Raw genomic sequence first — 18,571 nt, forward strand, 5'->3', positions numbered from 1 at the left:
TTCAGGTAATGAAGTCATGTTCCCCCAGTTTGCTCCTCCCCAACTCACTTTTGATCATACATTTCAGGGCCTGAAGCTGTAGGGTGCCCTTGAGTTTCAGTCTCAGAAGGATTGTTTTGTCTGACCAAAATGTGAAGGCAGCAGCCAACACTCTGTATGGAGTTCAGAGTTACACACCAAAGCAGTACAGGCTCTGAAAAGTACAAAAGCAGAAATCCTAAGGCATGACAAGAAAAGCTGGGGGTAGCAGGCACTGTGGAGGTGCTGGAGCAGGCTCTGAACCCCTCCTGTCCCTTCCTTGCTTCCCAAGGTGCCGAGCCCCTCTTCCACGACCTGGACAGCGACGATACCTCACTGAGCAACCTGGGGGACTGCTTCCTCGGCACAGCAGATGCAGGGCCACTCCAGGCACGAGTGGGAAACCCCATCGACCACCTGTACTCCATGCAGAACTCCTACTTCACCTCCTGAGCCCAGCCTGGTCCCGCCAGGAGGGGCCGCAGAGCTCCCGGGGTCGGGAGGGAGGGGAGCAGCTCTGCTGGGATGCCGTCAAATAATGTTGTAGCTTGGGATTCCCAAGGAGAGAGTTAAGTTATGGGTTGCATAGTTTCATGTTTCTCTTAGGAGCCTAGGATTAGGGACAGGAGTGGTTTTTGCAGCTGGCTGGTGGATTTTCAAATTTCAGAGGGGGACACGAATTTCTCGTTTTGGCAGGGGGAGGGGGATTCTCCTGCAGGAGCATCCCAGCACTGTATCCCACCTTTAGAAAGAGCAAACTGCTGATCTTCATGGGGAAAGCCTGCAGCATCAGCTGGGCTTTGAAATCCGAAAAGCTGACAACGACCTGGGGAAACAGGAGAGGAACTCTCTGTCACTGCAGGGTTTGATTTTTCCCCTCTGTTCCCTCAACCAGTTTGAGTGCCCGCTGCTTAAACGTAGGGACTTTTAAGATAGATGTTCCCATGTGAATATAGAGAGCTAGAAACCCCTACATTGTCCCTGTCCCCGAGGATGGGGCTGTGTGTGTGGATGTGTGTGTGTGTGGGCACGCGTGCGTGCAGAGCCGTGTGGCTGGGAGTGCAGCACTGCACGGCCACACCTGCCAGATTGTATCAACAAAAAGTTTATTTCTAAGTCTATCAGAAATTTACTGTACAGCAAAAGTAACTTTATTTTCAGTGTGAACCATATTTAAGGAAATTACTCAATGCACTTAAGTTATAAGAGGAAATAATTTTACTTTTTATAAACGTTATGTTTAGGTTGCAAAAGCCCAGTGGCAGGGAAAGAACATCAGTTCATTTCAGGCAACAGGTTTGGGTTTGGGGGTTGGTTATTTTCGCTGTTCTCAGGTTGCCCCACTGGTTTTGAGGTGCAGTTGGAACACAGAGCAGAGCTGGCTCCAGAAACCTGCTCTTTGCCAGCAGATTGATGGGGACAGCGTGGTGGCCAGGACCTGTCCCCGCTGCTGGACGTGTCCAGGAGCCCCGTGTGGCGTGGACGTGCTGCAGCTGGTGGACATCCAGCCCGTCGGGGCTCAGCCGTGCTTCTCCACATCACCTTTTCCTTCCCCTGCAGGTCCCAGCCTGCCTCCAGCAGTGACCCCATCCCACATCCTCCAGTCTGGGTGCCAGGCCAGTGTGAGCTGGTGTCCTGGCACTGGGAAACGCTGCAGCCCAAGCCCCCACCCCTCGGGGGAAGCAGACAGGAGGGACAGCCCTGCCTTTCCCTGCCGGACCTGTGGGAACCCGGGGGGAGTTCTCCTTGGGGTGGAGCCTTCAGGTGGCCCTCAGCTCATCCCCACTCTCGTTTTCATGCGTTGTGTCCTTTTGTGCTGCTGTTCACAAACGATGTAAGCGACAGCCCCGTGGAGAGAGGCGTGCAAGTGACTGTGAGGCTCAGAACAAAACACTGGCTGGTCACTGCCATCCTGTCTGACACTGAATGTAGCAGGGTCTGGAGGTGGCTGACCCGGCGGGAGATGCTGACAGCACTGTCAGGAATCACGCACCCAGATGAAATTAAAAAAGACAAAAGGAAAAAAAAAATAATTCTCTGTTAAAGGAAAAAAAAAAAGAAAAAAAAAAAGAAAAAAAAAGCCTGGTGTTTTCTGGTGTTTTCTTGTGTGGTCGTGTCCTCTTGATTGGGAGAGGGAAGGGTTTGAGGCGACTCCAAGGGAAGCAAGGTCTTGGGTAGGGTGTGGTGAGAAGGTTTTGTTTGATGGGTTTTTGATATCAAATATTCTGGCCTGGCAGCCAGAGCTCAGCAAGGAACCCACTTGGAATTACTGGGGATGGAGACTGAGGTGATGGCACTAAAGGCACAGGGGGCTGAGCTGGGGGGGGTCTCACCCTGAGAGTGGCTCAGGATCTGCTGGCTGTGTCAGGGAATCATGGAATGGCTTGGGCTGGAAGGGACCTTAAAGATCCAAAACCCTGCCATGGGCAGGGACACCTTCCACCATCCCAAGTTGCTCCAAGCCCCATCCAGCCTGGCCTTGAACATTTCCAGGGATGGGGCATGCACAGCTTCTCTGTGCTGGGACCTCATCATATTCTGTGGTCTGGGACTAAACTGACCCCTGGAGTGTCCTCTGTGGCCAACACACAGAGGTTGGTGGGTCTGGAAGGTGAGACAGCTGTCTCTGACCCCCACCCACCCAAGGTGGAAGGGAGGGGCTTGCTGGGGCTCTTCACCAAGCTCTCACCTGGACTAGCACTCCATGAACACCAGCCCTCCACGTTAGGACCATGAGCAACTCCATGTTAGGACTGCCTTGAAGGTATGGGTGGGTGTTCCCCAAAAGGAATTGCTCTTCCCACAGCTCCCAGACACAGAGAGGATCCACAAATATGCCAGCAAATGGGGATCCATGGCTCATTTTCTGAGTTGTCCATAACAAGTTGTGCTCCTTCCTGCCCATCATCAGTTCCTGCTCTGCAGCTCCTGTGCTAGGAAATGGTTTCTAATTCCAACCTGCAGGGAAAAAAAAAAAAAAAAATCTAAAATGGCATGACTGTATGAAGAAAACTTTTCCTTTTTTTTTTTTTTTCCCAAGTTGTGAAATAAAGAGCAGCCCAAGAACAGCCTGGATGCCTGGGTTGGTTTGGGGTTTTGCTCTGTCTCAAGACAACAGCAGGGAAAGGGTTTGGGGAAATTACAGCTTGGGGTTTCTCTAACATCAGGCTTGGTGGTCTTGGAGAAATACTTTACTGGTGGAAATAGGGCAGATCTGGATTACAGGGGGTGTGGAGGAGCTGCTGTGGCCCATGAAACCAGCATGATTTGTAGGATCAGCTCTAGGCAATGGCTGGGTTAACACCACCCAGGCTTGCAAAGCTGAAATAGGTTTCCCTTCATGGTTATTGAAACTGCCTCCAAAATTCCTCTCACTTGGATCCTTCTTAAAACTGTTGTGCTTAAATTTGTGGGGTTTTGTTATTAATGTTTTGAAGATGAAAGGTTTGTCTTCCCCACCTACAGCTGTTTCCTGTTTGAAAAATGCTCAGGTGCATCAGCCTGGTTTTTCATCAGCCCACTGCCAATTTGCACTTGCTACATTGCTTCCCCCAAATAAAAACCCCCATGTCATACAGACTGGTTGCCTACTTTTAAAATCTTGCAAAAAATGTAATGACACCCTATAATAACAGTGTCTTGATGCAAATCTGGATGTATGTATAAAATTGTTACACAGAGCATGTAATTTTGGGAAAGGATCAGAATTATATGGATGAGGGCAGATTTTTGTCGAGCAAAATCAGGAGAATTCATGGTTTCAAACCTGTTCTTCTGCCAGCTGGCCCAGTGCTTGACACAGGCCAAACATGAGCCCAGTTTGCAATCTTGCCATGGAGCAGCAGATGTGGGTCCTCCTGTCATCTGGATTTCATATCCTCCTGCTCCTTATTTCAGGGTGTGGATGGATCCTGCCAAAGCAGAACTGGCTGGGCCTTATCTTCTGCAGGTGGTGGAGTCCCTGCATGGCAGGTGGCAGGCTGGGTGGGTTGTCAGGTGTCCCTTGCTTTGTCCCCCTGGGATGTCCTTTTGTGGGTCATGCTGTGCTCCGCGTCTGAGCCCGCTCCCGGCTGGGGAGTGGCTCCCTAGGACAGCTGACACCCCCTTTGTCAAAGAAAAGACCTTGCTCTTTTCTTCCTTCTTTCCAGGAAGAAAAGAGCAAGGTCTGACGTGCAAACAGGTTCTACCTTGCTCTCCAAGGCAAGGGCAATGCCAGGAACGGGGTGGGAGCTGACCTTTGTGTCTCTAGTGGCTCCAAACAAAGCTGCTTCTGTTCAGGCACTGCTCGGTGGCCAAGGAGAGATCAAGTCAGAGATTAGTTGTCAGTTGAGGACACTGATTAGATGATACTGATAGGCAGCCAGCTCTGAGTGATATTATGTTAATTAACTTGCTCTTTGTGAATGGATGGCTTGGGAGCTCGTGGCAGATGCAGCCTGGAATGGAAATCAAAGTGGCATTGGCCAGTGCTGGCTGGGTTTGCAGCTGGCTGTTTGAGTCTTGGTGGTGTTTTTAGGTATTTGTTAGAGGCTTGTAGTGCACAGACATAGGAGCTGGAGCAAGCAACCTTCCTGGAAGGATGTCACCTTGCTGTCTAGGAAAACCACCTCCAGTGAAGGGCTGGAGCCTTGCCTTGCTCTGAGTGCCCTGGCTCAGCATGTGACTGCAGCCAGCAGAGCTGTGCTGGCTCCCTCCAGCTGGCTGTGGGCAGGAGGAGCCCCCAACCCAGCAAAGATCCTGGTGCAGTGGGGACACAACCAAGTGGGAAGCCCAGATCAGGGCCAGCTCTGCAGCCTCTTGCTGCCCTGGGAGTTTGGGGCTGCTTTCTGGTGGGATGTGGGCATGTCCTAGGGCAGAAGAACCTGCAGGAGAATTTCCTGTGTGCCCACACCCATGGGTCATCTCTCTGCATGCAGGAGGTGGAGAGGGCTCAAATCCCAAGGAGCCCATAGGCAGGGTCCTTTCCTGGAACTGGACGTGAGAGGTGACAAATTCTGGGGTGTTTTTTTTGTCATTGTTGTTTTGGTGTGGGGTTTTTGTTGTTATTGTTGTTGTTTTTGTGGGAAAATTCCAAAGCTTTGTTTTTTTCTGTCACCTTTCCAGTGTGAAATAATTTGCCAGATGTTTGGTACCTACACTGACACTCTTCTGGGCACTAAATGTCACCCATCATTAGAAAACGCTTGTCTTGTGACACATGATAGGGCTCAAACCACTGAGGACCAGAGCCTTGGCTTTATGCTAGGTCTGTGACTGAGATCCCAGGTAACACCCAGCTGTCCAAAGCTGTTACTTGCATTTTCTACGTCTTTTCTTCCACTGTTGGTCATCTGCATGGAAAATTCTTTGATAAAGGAACGAAAAACCTCTGTATAAAGTGGCAAAGTGTTGTGATGGAAAGGCAAGAAAAGGCTTAGAAGCTCCTCAGGTGTAAAAAGGTGAATAACAGCTGCTTATCTTGTTGGAGATCAGGCCAAATTCTTGTCTCCATTCCTCTAAGTGGCAACTGTGTTGGCCATGAAAAGGTTATCTTGTTAGCTGTAGACCTCCTAGACAGCGGTGTGGAGGCTGACATGTGCCTGCCTGATTGGCAGGTCTAAGTTCACAGGCTGAGGACCAGCGTATCCAACTGCAAACCATGTCAAAACACTCGGAGTGATCAAATACCCACAGCACTTTCAGTGAGGAGCAGCAGATTCCCACTGCCCCGGGCTCTGGGAGCTGCTGCTGCAGAGGGGGGATCAGATTTCCCCTCCGATGACCCCGAGAACAGGGGGCTCATTCAGAGGGATGCCTGCTGGGCTGGATCTCGGTCTCAGGGCAGGGTGAATCTGTGGCAGGAGGTGAATCCCTGAGGTGAAGGGATGGTGGGGAGCTGGTGGTGAACCCCAGAAGGCTCTGCCCTACGGCCCTGTCTGTCACCACATTTCTCTTCCCAGAGAAAAGCAAGGCACAACTCTTCCCAAGGATTTCTGAGACTCACATTCTCTGAACCTCCGAGAAAGGGAGAACACAGTTCTTATCACTTGCTGTGCTTGTGTTGTGCCAAAGTAGAATGCAATATGGAGATTGTTTACCCAAAGTGAGGATGTTTTGTTTCCTTGGCCTGTCAGGGCCAGGTGTGTGTGTGTGTTGGGACTGAGGGTGACAGCCACGAGATTCAGTGCAGTGTGAGCAGTTGAGTGCTTGGCAGATCCAGTTTTAGATGTATAGAATTGTACAGTATAATAAAGTAATTAATGAGCCTTCTGATGTCCACGGAGTCAGATGTATCTTTCTCTCCCCTTTGATTTACAATACCTGTCGATTTGGTGCCTTTGGATGGGGTGAAGAGCCCCAAGAAATTGCACCTAACCAATCTTATTTAGGACTCTCAGAGCCCCCAGACAAGAGCAGTGCTCTGGGGAGCTGAGCTTTGGCATCTCAGCTCAGGGCTCTGGAGCAGCTCTGGCTCTCTCACCTCTGCTCCTTGCAGCACAGATGCAATAGTATCTGCTTGGGAGAGGAGGGGCTGAGCAGGGAGGTATCCACCAAGCCTCAGGCTTTTTCTGCCCATTCCCAAGAGCATCTGCGAGGAAACAAGTCTGTGCTCAACACCAGCTCAAAATAACATGCAGGCACGGAGAGCCCCGGGGCTGTGCATGAGACAGCGAGGAGGAGAGGGGAAACACTGAGCAGCTCTGCTCAGAGAGGCAGGGACTGCCTGGAAAATGCAGCATGAGATCATGGAACTGGAGATGCAGAGGAACACCTGTGCCTTGGGTGGCTGCTGGTGTTGTCCTGACAACCTCACACTGGTGTCCCAGGCTTGGAGGGTTTGGCTCTGCTGCCGAGTGCGTGGAGGTATTTGGGAAGTAACCAGAGAGCCCCTGAGGAGCCTGGGGAGAGGAGGCTGGTGAAACCCTTCCAAAAGGATTAGCTGGAGCCTGCCAGGAGCTATAACTGACTGTTGGCTGCTCTGACTCCTCCTGGAGAGGGCGGAAGGGTGAGGAAGGAGCGGTGACATCCCAGCAGAAGACCTTGGGGCTGGGGCACATGGAGCCTGATCCCAGGGGGCCACAAGTGCTTTTTCAACAAAGGCTGGGGTGTCAGAGCTGGAGATGGGATGGGAAGCTCAGGCAGGACATGGTGGTTACAGGACAATGGCAGAGATAAAGAAGGGGATGCTAGCTGGGAGGAGGGAGGCTGGGGAAGAGGGGGCAAGACAAAAGGAGCAGTCCCACTGTGGCTGATGAGGAGGCCTAAGCAGAGGCACCATGAACCACCTGGATGCCTGTTTGGATCCTCAGATTTAAGCTGTGAGAAATGGGGCCAATTCTCAGCACCAGCTGGCTGAGCCATCTGCAAACAGTGGCAGGGCAGGGGAGCAGTGTGGCTGCTGTTTGACCGGTGGCTTTCCCATGTCAGGATGGGCTACCTGGGAGTGTGAGATGGGGAAAGGGCAATGAATCCAGAGAAAAACATCAGAGAGTCTTAGGCAAGGAGCTAGAGCCATGAAGAAGCCTGAGGGCAGGTGCCATCCTCGAAAGCACTGCAGTGTGCTGGGCAGCAGTGGTGAGAGCTGTGCCCCAGAAATGGCTGTACAAACCATTGCTCTGCCTCTTCCCTGGGCTCTCCAGTGCCCATCAATTAGAGCATAATCACTTCCTTCAGGAGGCTTTTAATTATGAGCAAACTTATTCAAAATGATGAAATTGCCTCCTAATTGATTATTCCTGCAGTTTAACAGCTGTTTCCTTGACTTGCTTACTTTTTCCTCGCCTCCAAACAAAAATCTGCTGTTGATACGACCAGCTCACCTCCAGCCAGGAGCTCACAAATGTTTGTGGCCGTGCTGAAGGGATTGACAGAAGCACCTGGTGGAGAGATGTGGCAGCCAGGGCCGGCTGAAATATGAACAAGCAAAGGAGATGCTGCATTTTCAGCCCTCCCCGCGATGGCCTCAAAGCCGTGGCGTGCTGGGGGAGGAGGAGGAGGAGTCTTGTTTCATCCCAAAAGCCGGGGCCACCCGAGCTTAGGTGCTGCCTGACCGCGTGCACCCGGCCAGCCCCTCCCGATAGCATCGCGGCCAGCACAGTGGGTGCTTTGTGCCTGCGGGGATCTGGTTTCTTGGGAGCAGCTCTGCTCCCGGGGAAGACGATGACAAGGGGCTGAGGGGAAGCGGGGCTTGGAGGAAAAAAAAAAAGGCACGAACTTGTGTCTTCCTCTGGGATTGTTTCGAGGTGATTCCTGAGAAAGAAGCACCTCAGAAAGAAAATAGAAATAGAATAGAATGAAAGAATAAAAGAATAGAATAGAATAGAATAGAATAGAATAGAATAGAATAGAATAGAATAGAATAGAATAGAATAGAATAGAATAGAATAGAATAGAATAGAATAGAATAGGAGAAAATAGAAACTTCCACAAGAAGCACCTGAGCATTCAGGGCTTGAAAGTGGATTACCTGGTCTGCATCTCCCTGCTGACATCTGTCATGAGCTTACTCAAACTTTCACCCAAGTACACATATTCCCTTCTTAGCTACCATTTGCAGGTCCCACCTTGCATTCCCAGCAAGGCAAGTGGTGTTTCTCTTTTCTTTCCTAGCAAATGGTCCCACCTTGCTTTTCTGTTCAGGCAAGGCTTAAGCAACTGTCAGCTCCTTGCCAAAATAATTTGGGGGTTAAGCTTCTCTGGGTCTTGCATAAAGGGATGCTGAAGAGATTTATAAATCTGTCCTCTAGTTCCCTCCTGCTCCGTAGGGAGTTTTCAGCAGGAGCACATCCCTTGCTGGACTGTGGGAATTGTGTTGGCAAGCCCTGCTACGATGTCACACCTGCAGGGGAGGTGTGAGGAAGGGCTTGTGGCTGCCCACCAGAGGAATTCACAAAGCCATGGCAGACCAGGCTTCCCAGTAGCTGGGCTGCTACTGAGTCCTTCTGGCCAAGGTTTCTCTGCTGGGGGAACCCCAGGAGTTTTGCTGAGCTGATTTGAGACCCACAAGTACATGTGGTGTGCTGGAGTGTGGAGATGTGTTACTGCCACTGCTCACTCTTCTCCACTGGATATGCTGTTATTTATTGGGCTTATTTTCCTCTGATCCAGGTGTCTGTGTCTTGGCAGGGTGCTAAAAGTCCTTTCTAGCTAAAAGTCTTGCTATCCATCCCTCTTTCAGCTGTAGTGAATGGGAGGCTGGAAAAAGCCTCAGGAGGCTCTCACTGAGAATTTAACAGTGTGCAAAACTCTTCCTGTGAGCAGGTCTGGAGTCACCCTAATACTAACTGCTCCTGCTGGAGTGTGGGATGCCTCAGAGAGGGAACAACACTCTCAGCTACAAGCCAAAAGTCTTAGGAGGAGATAGAACAGTGAAAGACAGGGATGGTGATGAAACTTTGCCATCTGCTCCGGAGCAAACCTACTGCAGGGAATGTTGAGAGCAGTGCCAACACACTCAACCCCCCCCCCCCCAGCAGTGTCTGCAGTCACACCGGTGTGGGAACCCACTGGAGGTGGCATCTCAGCTGCTGGTCCCTAATGAAACCTACAGTGCACCTGGCACCTCACCTCTCTGCTGGAGAGCCATGGGAAGCTGCCCTCCAGTGCTCTCCTGTGATCCTGAGCTGTGCTTTGCACTGGTGGGTGGCTGCTGGGACACCCCTGCAGCAGGCTGGCTGTCCTAGGAGACACCCCCTGAACAAAGGAATAAAGGAAGCGATTTATTGAAGGAATAAAGTAGGGATTTATTAAAGGAATAAAGTAGGGATTTATTAAAAGGCCTTCACAGGGTCCACCTTGGGCAGCACAAGAGCCTGGCCAGGGCTACACCCAAGATGGACCCTGGGTCAGGAGTTCTCACACTTTTATAAGTTTTGGTGCATTTCCATCTTGGGATTAATTGTCCAATTCCAGCTCCAGGTGATGCAGTCCCATCCTACCAGTCTGCTCTCCTCAGTTCCCTGTTGTTTGAACTTTTTGGGCCTGAAGCTGCAGTGGTGTCCTTGGCTCTGGGGCTGGAAAAGGATTGTTCTGAGTGACTGAGCTGTGAGGAGAACTTGCCAACACTTTCTGTGAAGTTCAGAGTTATAAACTAATGCAGTGCAGAATCTGGGCAATATGAAAGCTAAAACTTAAGGCATCATCTGCACCTGGTTGTCTTGTCTGTTCACCATCTGTGGGCTGGAGGACGCAAACCACAGCTCTCCACAGGCCACCTGTTTGGCCCAGCCCGGGCTGAGGGCTCTGTCACGCCCAGGTGACACAGCCGTCCCCGAAACCGCTGCGATGCGCCGGCAAACTTCCCTCGTGGGCCCGGCGGATCCAGTTTCACTCTAATGGCTTTCCCAGGATTTGCAGATGGGAATTATTTGCATTCTTGACTCGGAGGTGAGTGCAGGTGCATCAGATGGTGGCCCCGAGCACCCCTCGGTGTGCTGTCCCCGGCCCCCGGGCGCACAGAGCCGCTATTGTGCCCATGCCCCGGCTGCCCGTGGGACAGCGCCTCAGCTGCTCAGGGTGCTGCTGCCTGGCCCTTTCCTAAACATCTCTCCTTTTCCTGCTCCAGAGGAGACATTTAAGGAGTCAAATCCGGAGCTGGTCCTTGGGCTTTTGGTCAGAGGTCCGTGGAAACACCCTTTGCTTTAAACCACCCTCCTTGTGCTTGCTCTGCCTAAACTCCAGGACTATTTAACACGCTTCAGCTTCTTATAAAGTTTCTGTCAAGACGGATTAGCAGCAGGCTGACAGATTGCTATTACAGCCCCAGTGAACTTTTAATACCTGCCAGTAAGTTCTGTGAGTCCTTTAAATCCTCCTGTGGATGCTCGGGATGGGGAGCAAAGGCTGCTGCTTACACTGCCGGCATTCAGCGTGCCCCTGCCCCTCTCCCAGCTGTCAGCATTAGGGAATGGCCTCCAGGGATTTCTGCCATGACGTTCCCCGAGGCCTCAGAATGGCTTCCTGGATGCAAACTGCATCCCCTGTACTTGTGGGGGCTTCCTGGATGCAAACTGCATCCCTTCTCCTTGTGGGAGCTTCCTGGATGCAAACTGCATCCCCTCTCCTCATGGGGTGAGGAGATGCTCAGGGTGGGGCTGGAGGTGCCCCAGCAGGCTCCAGGCAGAGGAGGGGCAGCAGCACATCTCAGCTCCTGCCTGTCCAGGGCAGGGGGCTGGGGTGTGAGCAGAAGCCAGGGAGATTTGGGGGAACCCTCAGGGGCTGCAGTCTGGCAGCTGAGGATCAAAGCACCCCTGAGACAAGCTGCCAGCTGCCCTTCAGGCAGGCTTGGCTCCATCTAGAAAAGTTATGGCCTGAGGGCCAGGCACCCTTGTACAGGTCGGTTGATGTGATTTTCTTCTGCAGTTGATGCGATTTTCTTCTTCCCTCTACTGAATTTCTCATCTTTTTATTTGAATGTTGATACACCTTTTCCCACTGCTGCCACCAAGACTGAGACATCCTCAGCGAGGAGGTGAGCCAAGGAACAGCTGCCAGATGTCCATGTGGTGAAGTGGCTGCCGTGTGAAGGGGTGTGCTGACATGGTGCAGCTCAAACAGCTTCTGCCAAGCATCTCTGGGACTCTGCTGGGTACCAGCACTGCCTCCACTCCTTTCTTCCCACAGCTTTTTTCCCCCAGCTACTAAATCCCCAGCTTCTGGAAGCATGGTGTGTGCAGGAAGAGATTGGCTGTACTGGATAGATTCCAGTTGTGGGGGAAAAAGCTTGAAACTGCCCTTGCCAAACTCTCTAAACTCAAAAACCAGAAGTCACCTAGTACTCATTTTGGCTGTGTCTGGATGTGTTCTGCTCTTTAGGCTTCACTTACTGGGATGCACATTTTCCCAGTAGGCAGTATGAATCCAGAGCCTTATTAGCCCTTTGAAATGCCATCTTTCTCTTGTGCAGCGTTGGACAAGTTTGTGTAGCTTGGCAGAGAGACAGTTGTTCAACAAGAGGCTGCAGCTGAGCAAGATGTCTTGTCTTGGCATGGCCAACACATGGTGGCTGCTTTTCTGGCTGGAATTTTGGCCTCCCGCCTGCAGGACGTGCCTCAAGGCACCCAGCAAGGGCTGTGGAGCTGGATGCTGCAGTGTCCTGATGCCACAGCTCTGCTGAGGTGCTGCTGGGGGTGGCTCAAGCCGGGCTTGTTAGAAACTCCAGCCAAAACTGGACCTCTATAGGGGCTGCACGTGTGGCTGGCAGGAGCCAGGATGCAAAGGGACCTGCACCAAATGGATGGTGGATGGAGGTAAAAAGAGGAGCCTCTTGTCAGTGGAGGAGGATTTGGGGTGCTGGCGAGCCAGGATAGGTTTAGGTTTGCTGCTGGGAAGGAGAATGAGAGACCCTGGCTCCTGGTGACCATCCCAGCCTTGCCCTGCTTTGAACTGGGTTAACTTGAGCAGCTGCTCTTTAAGAATCTTTGATTTTTTTTCTTTTTTTTTTTAATTGTAGGGCAATATGCGTTTTTGGAAAGCTGAGCTATTATCCCTCCAACAGCAAAATCCAAACCAGAAGGGAGAAAGGGAGGGAGGGAGGGAGCAGAGAAGGGGGCCTTTGAAGTGAGCTGCCCGAATGAAACGTGTGACATCAGAGAGATGGCAGATAGCTGGCAGAACAAGGCCGCCTTTGAGCCCACCTCGGGCCCAGCCAGAGCACACTTTACACCCCACCTCCCCAAGCTGGAGATGAAAGATGCCCCAGGCAGCCTGCCTGACCCCATTGCCTCTGCTATCTCCACTTGATTGCACAGTGTTTTGCTCCAAACAATCCTTCACTGTCCGGGCGGCGCAGGTGAATCCGCGGGGATGCCGCGCATAGCACGGCTGCTTTGAGCCCAGCTCACCTGCTGGCTTAGGGCTGGCTCTCTTAGGACAGGCTTTGTTCCACGGCAGGGCACGGAGGAGGGGTGCAGAGCAGAGGATGGGCATGGGGGAAGATGGAGTCAGGTTTGGGGAGCCCAGGGTTGGCTCCCCATTTCTCCCCGCAGAGAAAAGCAAGGCGATCCTCCCGAGAAGGTTTCACATCCTCTGAACCTCTGAGAATGATTGAAACGATTCTTATCTCGTTCTTTGTTTGTACAAAAGTAAAATGAAATGTAAAAATTGCTCACCCAAAGTGATGGTGTTTTGTTTCCTTGGCCTATCAAAACCAAGTGTGTGTGTGTTGGGAATGTCTGCTGAAAGTCACAGGATTCTGGGCAGTGGAGTGCTTGGCAGATTGGTTTTAGATGTAGTGTAATTTAGTATAGAATAATATAGTATAATAAAGTAATTCATTAATCTTCTAATAAAATAGAGTCCTCCTCATCATTCCTTTCCTTCCTTGGGAGCAAAAATATCCACTATACAGGATCTTCTGCTGGATGCTCCAAGGAAGGATCCAGGATGGATTTGAAAGTAATCTCCTTCTCTTTGTTACAATCTGCTAAAAAAGCCCTGGTTTCCCCCAAAATGGGCCATGAAACCCATAGGCTGCTTTAACACCCTCCCACTTGCTTCACAGGCTGCTTTAACAGCACCACTCACTGTGCTGTGGGGATCTCTGCCAGGAGAAAAATCAGGCCAGATCCCACCCTGGAGTCCCCAAGCCATGGAGCAGGACACAACCAGTGAGGCCACAAGCAGGGCCAGAACAGACTCCTGACTGGCCCATTTCTGAGTGGCAGAACTGTTTCTGAGCAGCAGAATGGTTTTCCCAGCAGTGTAAAGTCCTGATGGGACCTCTCCCAACCACATGACTGCTCTCATGGGACCTGTGTCCTTCCAGCCAGGTTAGGAAGGGAAGGGCAGGGGGACATTCTGCTGGTGAGAGCTGCAAGAGCCATCACAGCAGGAACAAATCACAGGGCTGGCCAACATCAGCTCCTGGTTAGGAAAGATGGAAAACGACTGGGCACTGGAGATGGTCTTTAGAAGACTGACAGATGGTGGAACTCAAGCTCTGCTTCTGCTCTGTGGATGGACAGGCTGAGGGAAGCCTTGAGCATCCAAGGAGCACCACAGATGTGTCCACACCACCTTCTCAGGGGACTCTTCCACAGCAAATGCAGCCAGAGGCAATTCCTGGCTTCCCAGGGGGGCAGGAGTCAAAGCCCTGAAGGGCATTTGAGCAGCTGAGCTCCCAAAGGAAGATCTGAGCACCTTTTTGACCTTTACTGAGCAGATCAGAGCCAAGTTTTCCCTTGCATTCAGTGCCTTGTAAAGACTGAGTGCCCCAAAATCAATGTTACTAGTGAGAACATGGGAATTAATTGTGTCAATCTATCACTCATCTTGCCCTATTACATTCAGTGATTAGAACTTGGCCTCAAACACATGAACAAAGTGTCTTCTGTGACAGGTAACTGCTGCGTGGGGGATGGCAGTGGGAGGCTCAGAGGGGCCAAAAGCAGAGAAACAAAGGAAAATTTTGGATCCAGCACTGTTTGTGTTATTTTGGGTTTTTTCAGTGCACTGCACTGCTTGGGTCTAGTTTGGTCAGCGTCACATCTTGAGAACAAAGGATTAAATAAATAAAAAAAAAGTTTGCAGAAGGGTGGGTTGCAAAGGAAGCAAAGTCCTCAGGACACAACCCTGCCTTGTCCCTCCTGATGGGCCCAATGAGGAGCTTGCAGAAATTTGCTTAGCCAGGACTTGTGAAATGCTAAAGCTGGGAAAAAAAGTAAAACAGCAGAAAGGAAACCATCAGCAGGGGGAGGTACATGGAGAAGGTTGGCATTCTGTTCTGGACTGTCCTGGACACACCAGCCTGATTGGTCATCTCCAGCTACACCCTGGGGCCAAGGGGGAGACTTGCAGCACTCCTTAAAGGTATTATTCAGTGACCTTCCAAAAATCTGCTCAGGGACAGACTGCTGGAAGCCGTGAAGGACACCAGCACTGTGGGAATTTCTGCATGTCCAGCTGCCCCATCACCCCAGCCCAAACTGCCCTCCGGGAGCAAATGGTGCTGCTGGTGACCTGTCTGCCCCACCTCCATCCCAGACAGCCTGGGGGCTGGTGACACTCAGGTTGCAGTGGTGGCTGTGAAACAGCTGAGGTGCCTGATGGCTGGAGGGGGATGTGGCTGAGCTGACTTCAGAGAGCCCAGCTGGACAGCCACCAACAGATATGGAAGCACAGAGCTTGGATTTGGGCTGAAATTACTCCACTGGCCACGGCTTTAAGTTTAATTCATGTCCAACTTAGCTTTAGACTGGCTCCTGTGAAGAAATTCCAGCTTTCCTGTGCACACAGCATGCCTGAACAGCTCTCCATCCCACCCCAGGGCTATGCAGTTCAGTCCAGGTAAAAAGCTGCTTCCCACCCGAGGTTCCTGCTGAACTCTTGGCACCCCCAAGTCTCTTGGGGCAAGTTGCTGTTGGCCTGGGGCTACCTGGAGGTGCCAGAGGGATGAGAGCCCCTCCACCTTCCCACTGCACACCCACTGAATGTGCTGGTTCAGCAGCACTGGGGGTACACCTGGGCAATCAGAGGGTTTCACCTTGGGCCAGCAGGGCAGCTTGGAGACATGCTGATACCCCTGATACAAGGCTCATTTTCAAACATCAGCATCCCCACGTGCTCCCCTGCTGCCCAGGATCCACACAATAAAGCTGAGTTTGGGGTGGGGAAGGACCAGTTATTCCAGGCAGAATCAGACCTGTGAGATCTGTGTTGGTTAGGCTGAGCAGGCTGATCAGTTTGAAAAGCTCAGGAAAACACCTGGATGGGGATGTCTAGGCCAGTGCCTGGGGTGGGTGGCACAGCCATGCTGTACCTCAGTTTTACACCCATCACTTTTCCAAGGGGCACCTTGTCAAACCAACCAGGACAAGGTTCAAGGTGCACAAATCATTCAGGTCCTGGGCGTGCCGGACACCTGGAGAGCTTTGTGGTCCCACATCTGAATTTCCTTCTGTGAAATGGGGAGAAGAGCATTTCCCCCTGATTCCTCCTCCTTCAGGGTGTGGTTGTACATCAGAGGGCAGAAGCACTGCCCATTGACAGCAATCCTTAAGAACTTGACTGCAGGGCTAACACCAAACTGCTCTGTGCTTTTCTGTGTCACTGATACTGAGTTCACCTAAAGCTTTCCTACAGACTGTGCCCAGGCACAGAGCTCAGCACATCTCTGCCCCAGCTCTCTGGACAGAGGGCCCAGATCCCTTTCCACATCAAAAAGGAGTTAATTTGGGTACAGAAATTTGGAAGGCCGCCTCAGTGGGAAAGAAGGGGAGAAATTACAGCTAGAATAGGCAGTAGGGGCCTCCCACCCTATGCCCTGGGTGGCCCCTGTGCTGGCCCAGCCTGCACTGAGTGTCCTCCAGTAGCCAAGGCTGTGATGCTCTCCTGGAGCTGCCATTTGGGAGCTTCCCCAAGCATTTTTCTGCTCTCCCTTCCTCCCTGAAAGCAAGAAAGAGGAGGCAAGGAACACAAACCAAGAGGATCTGACACCTGAGAAGGAGGATGGAGTGCAGAGCTGGGGAGCCCAGCCCTACTATCAACCCATCTCTTCCCTGGCACCCAGCTCTGGGGCTGATTGTGGGTTTGGTGGTGCAGACCCCAGTGTTGTGCCATTCCCTGGGCTTTCCCAGCCTGCCTGTGCCACAAGGACAGGGCAGAACCTGTGCTGCAGAGGTGGCTGCAGCTTCTCTGTACCCACACATCCCCTTCCTCCCTCTCCTTCATTAAGGCACTGATCTCTTCCCAATAACAAGGGGGCTTCTGTTGGACAAAACCTGCCAATTAGTCATTCTGGCTGGGTATAAGTGTGGCACTTGAACAGCTGAGGGGACGGCGGGCAGTCCTGCCCCTTCTCGCCGCGTTGCCAAGCTTGCCATTAACACAAAGTGACAACTAATCTCTCTATAGCATCTGACTGAGCAGTTTTAATTAATAGCTCTGTACGCTCCCCCACCCCCCAGCCCTGCACAGGTACAGCGTGCCTTCAAAGCTCCTTCCCTGCCACTGCAGCCTGCCTGCACAAAAGGAGCAAAAAAAGGCTCATTCTGCCCCAGCTGGTGCTGCTGGTTTGTGGCTGTGACCCCCAGGCTGTAGCAGGAGCCCCCCACTCCCTGTCTGCTCTGTGGGGTTGAGCACCCCAATAACGTGGGGGCTTTTCTGTCATCTGTAAATAAACAGAAAATAACTGCTTTTAATTGAACACTGAGAAGGGAAAAAAAATGTTAGGGGAACTTAAGCTTAATTTTGAGGTTTGGTTTTTTTTCCTTCAACAATGCTATTGCTAAGGTCTTTGGAATATCTCCATCTGGGTCCTTCAGTGGTGGCACTCATGCAGGCTGAGCTGAGCAATGATCTGAGCTAGCCAGCTTCATAAACCTGTTATTTTGGTCCAAAGCTCTGTGTCTGCTTAAAACTGGCTGGGGGAGAGGGGTTTTCTCAGCTCTGCCAGCAGGTCTGAGCCAGCTTCTTGGCCTGGATCTGGGGGAATTGGAGGGCACTGAGGGGGCATTTGTGCTGCTCCTCCAAAATAGGCTTTATTCAAGTGCAGGATAGCATTTAAAAAAAAGTCCTATTTCCACAGCCAGGTTCTCCCCTGATGTGAGCAGCCACAGCTTGGCAGATGGCTGCTGTTGGGACCTCTGCAGTTTCAGTGCAGAGGTGTCCTGGCTTGTTTTAGGACAACTGAGAGGGCTCATCCATGGTGATCTTGAATGCTGCTGTAAGCAAATATTAGCTTGAGGAGGCCAGTCTGGGGCCGTGGCTCTCGGTGGTGAGACCATCACCATGGTTGCAGCAGGAGCAAGGCCACCCCCCAGCATGGCCAGGAGCCCAGAGAAGCTGCTCTGGGCTCTGTGGGTCACTGCAGTGGGAGCAGCACACAAACTCCCCCAGGGAGAGGGGAAAACCACTGTGGTTGGAAAGTCAGCTCCACATTTCTGGTGAGGACTGGCAGCAAAAGCTGGGCAAGCAGAAGGTGCAAAGGCTGGCAGAGTGCAGGGGTGTGGAGAGTCCCTCCCCACCTTCCCTTAATTCAGTGGTGCTTCTGATCCAGGTGTTGCAGGGTAGCCAAGATCAAAGATGGAAGGCTGGATATCCTGATCATGACAAAATTTCTCAGGCTCTTGGGTAAGAGGAATACACGAGGTCATCTCCTCCCACACTGACGTGGCACCACCACTGCCCTGCTGCAGCTCCCTCCGGCCAGGGCTGCACAGTGCCCTTCCTTCAGATCACCAGAGACAGCCCTCAGAGGGGGTGAGGAAGCTCCACGGGGTGCTCCAGCCTGGGAGGGCATCCATGCATTCTCCAGGATCTCATTCCCATGGCATTTTGGGGGGTCTTACACAGTGCCCTGGGCAGGACAGCTGCAGTGTGGGTCCCCCTGGGGTGCTGGGAGCCTGTGGCCTCCCAAGGTGACTGCCCCACAACTGGTGATGCTCCTGCTGGATCTGGCTTGCTGGAGATGCTTAAGCAATTTGATCCTTAGGCAATAAATGGCAGGGAGCCCCTGCTCTCCACAGTGGGCTCAGTTCTTGCTCTGGCTGGGAATATCTGCCCATCCTGGACGTGTTGTTTATCCTGGACAAATGCAGGGGCTGGTGCTTTGCTTTGTTCTTGTGAATAGCTCAGG

General features: G+C 51.9%; 1 protein-coding gene across 1 annotated transcript in view; it reads left to right on the top strand.

Annotated features, from left to right (window-relative positions):
* The window catches only part of LMX1A (LIM homeobox transcription factor 1 alpha), a 44,069-nt gene extending 42,033 nt beyond the window's left edge, over positions 1-2,036 (top strand). Inside the window, exon 8 of the mRNA XM_030226599.2 lies at positions 311-2,036. Within this exon, the coding sequence (XP_030082459.1) occupies positions 311-471 (161 nt within the window). The 3' untranslated portion in view covers positions 472-2,036. The remainder of the gene's footprint in view (positions 1-310) is intronic.
* Positions 2,037-18,571: the final 16,535 nt, after the last annotated feature.

Source organism: Serinus canaria, chromosome 8 (assembly GCF_022539315.1).
Source record: "Serinus canaria isolate serCan28SL12 chromosome 8, serCan2020, whole genome shotgun sequence".
In the NCBI taxonomy this organism is placed as follows: Eukaryota; Metazoa; Chordata; class Aves; order Passeriformes; family Fringillidae; genus Serinus; species Serinus canaria.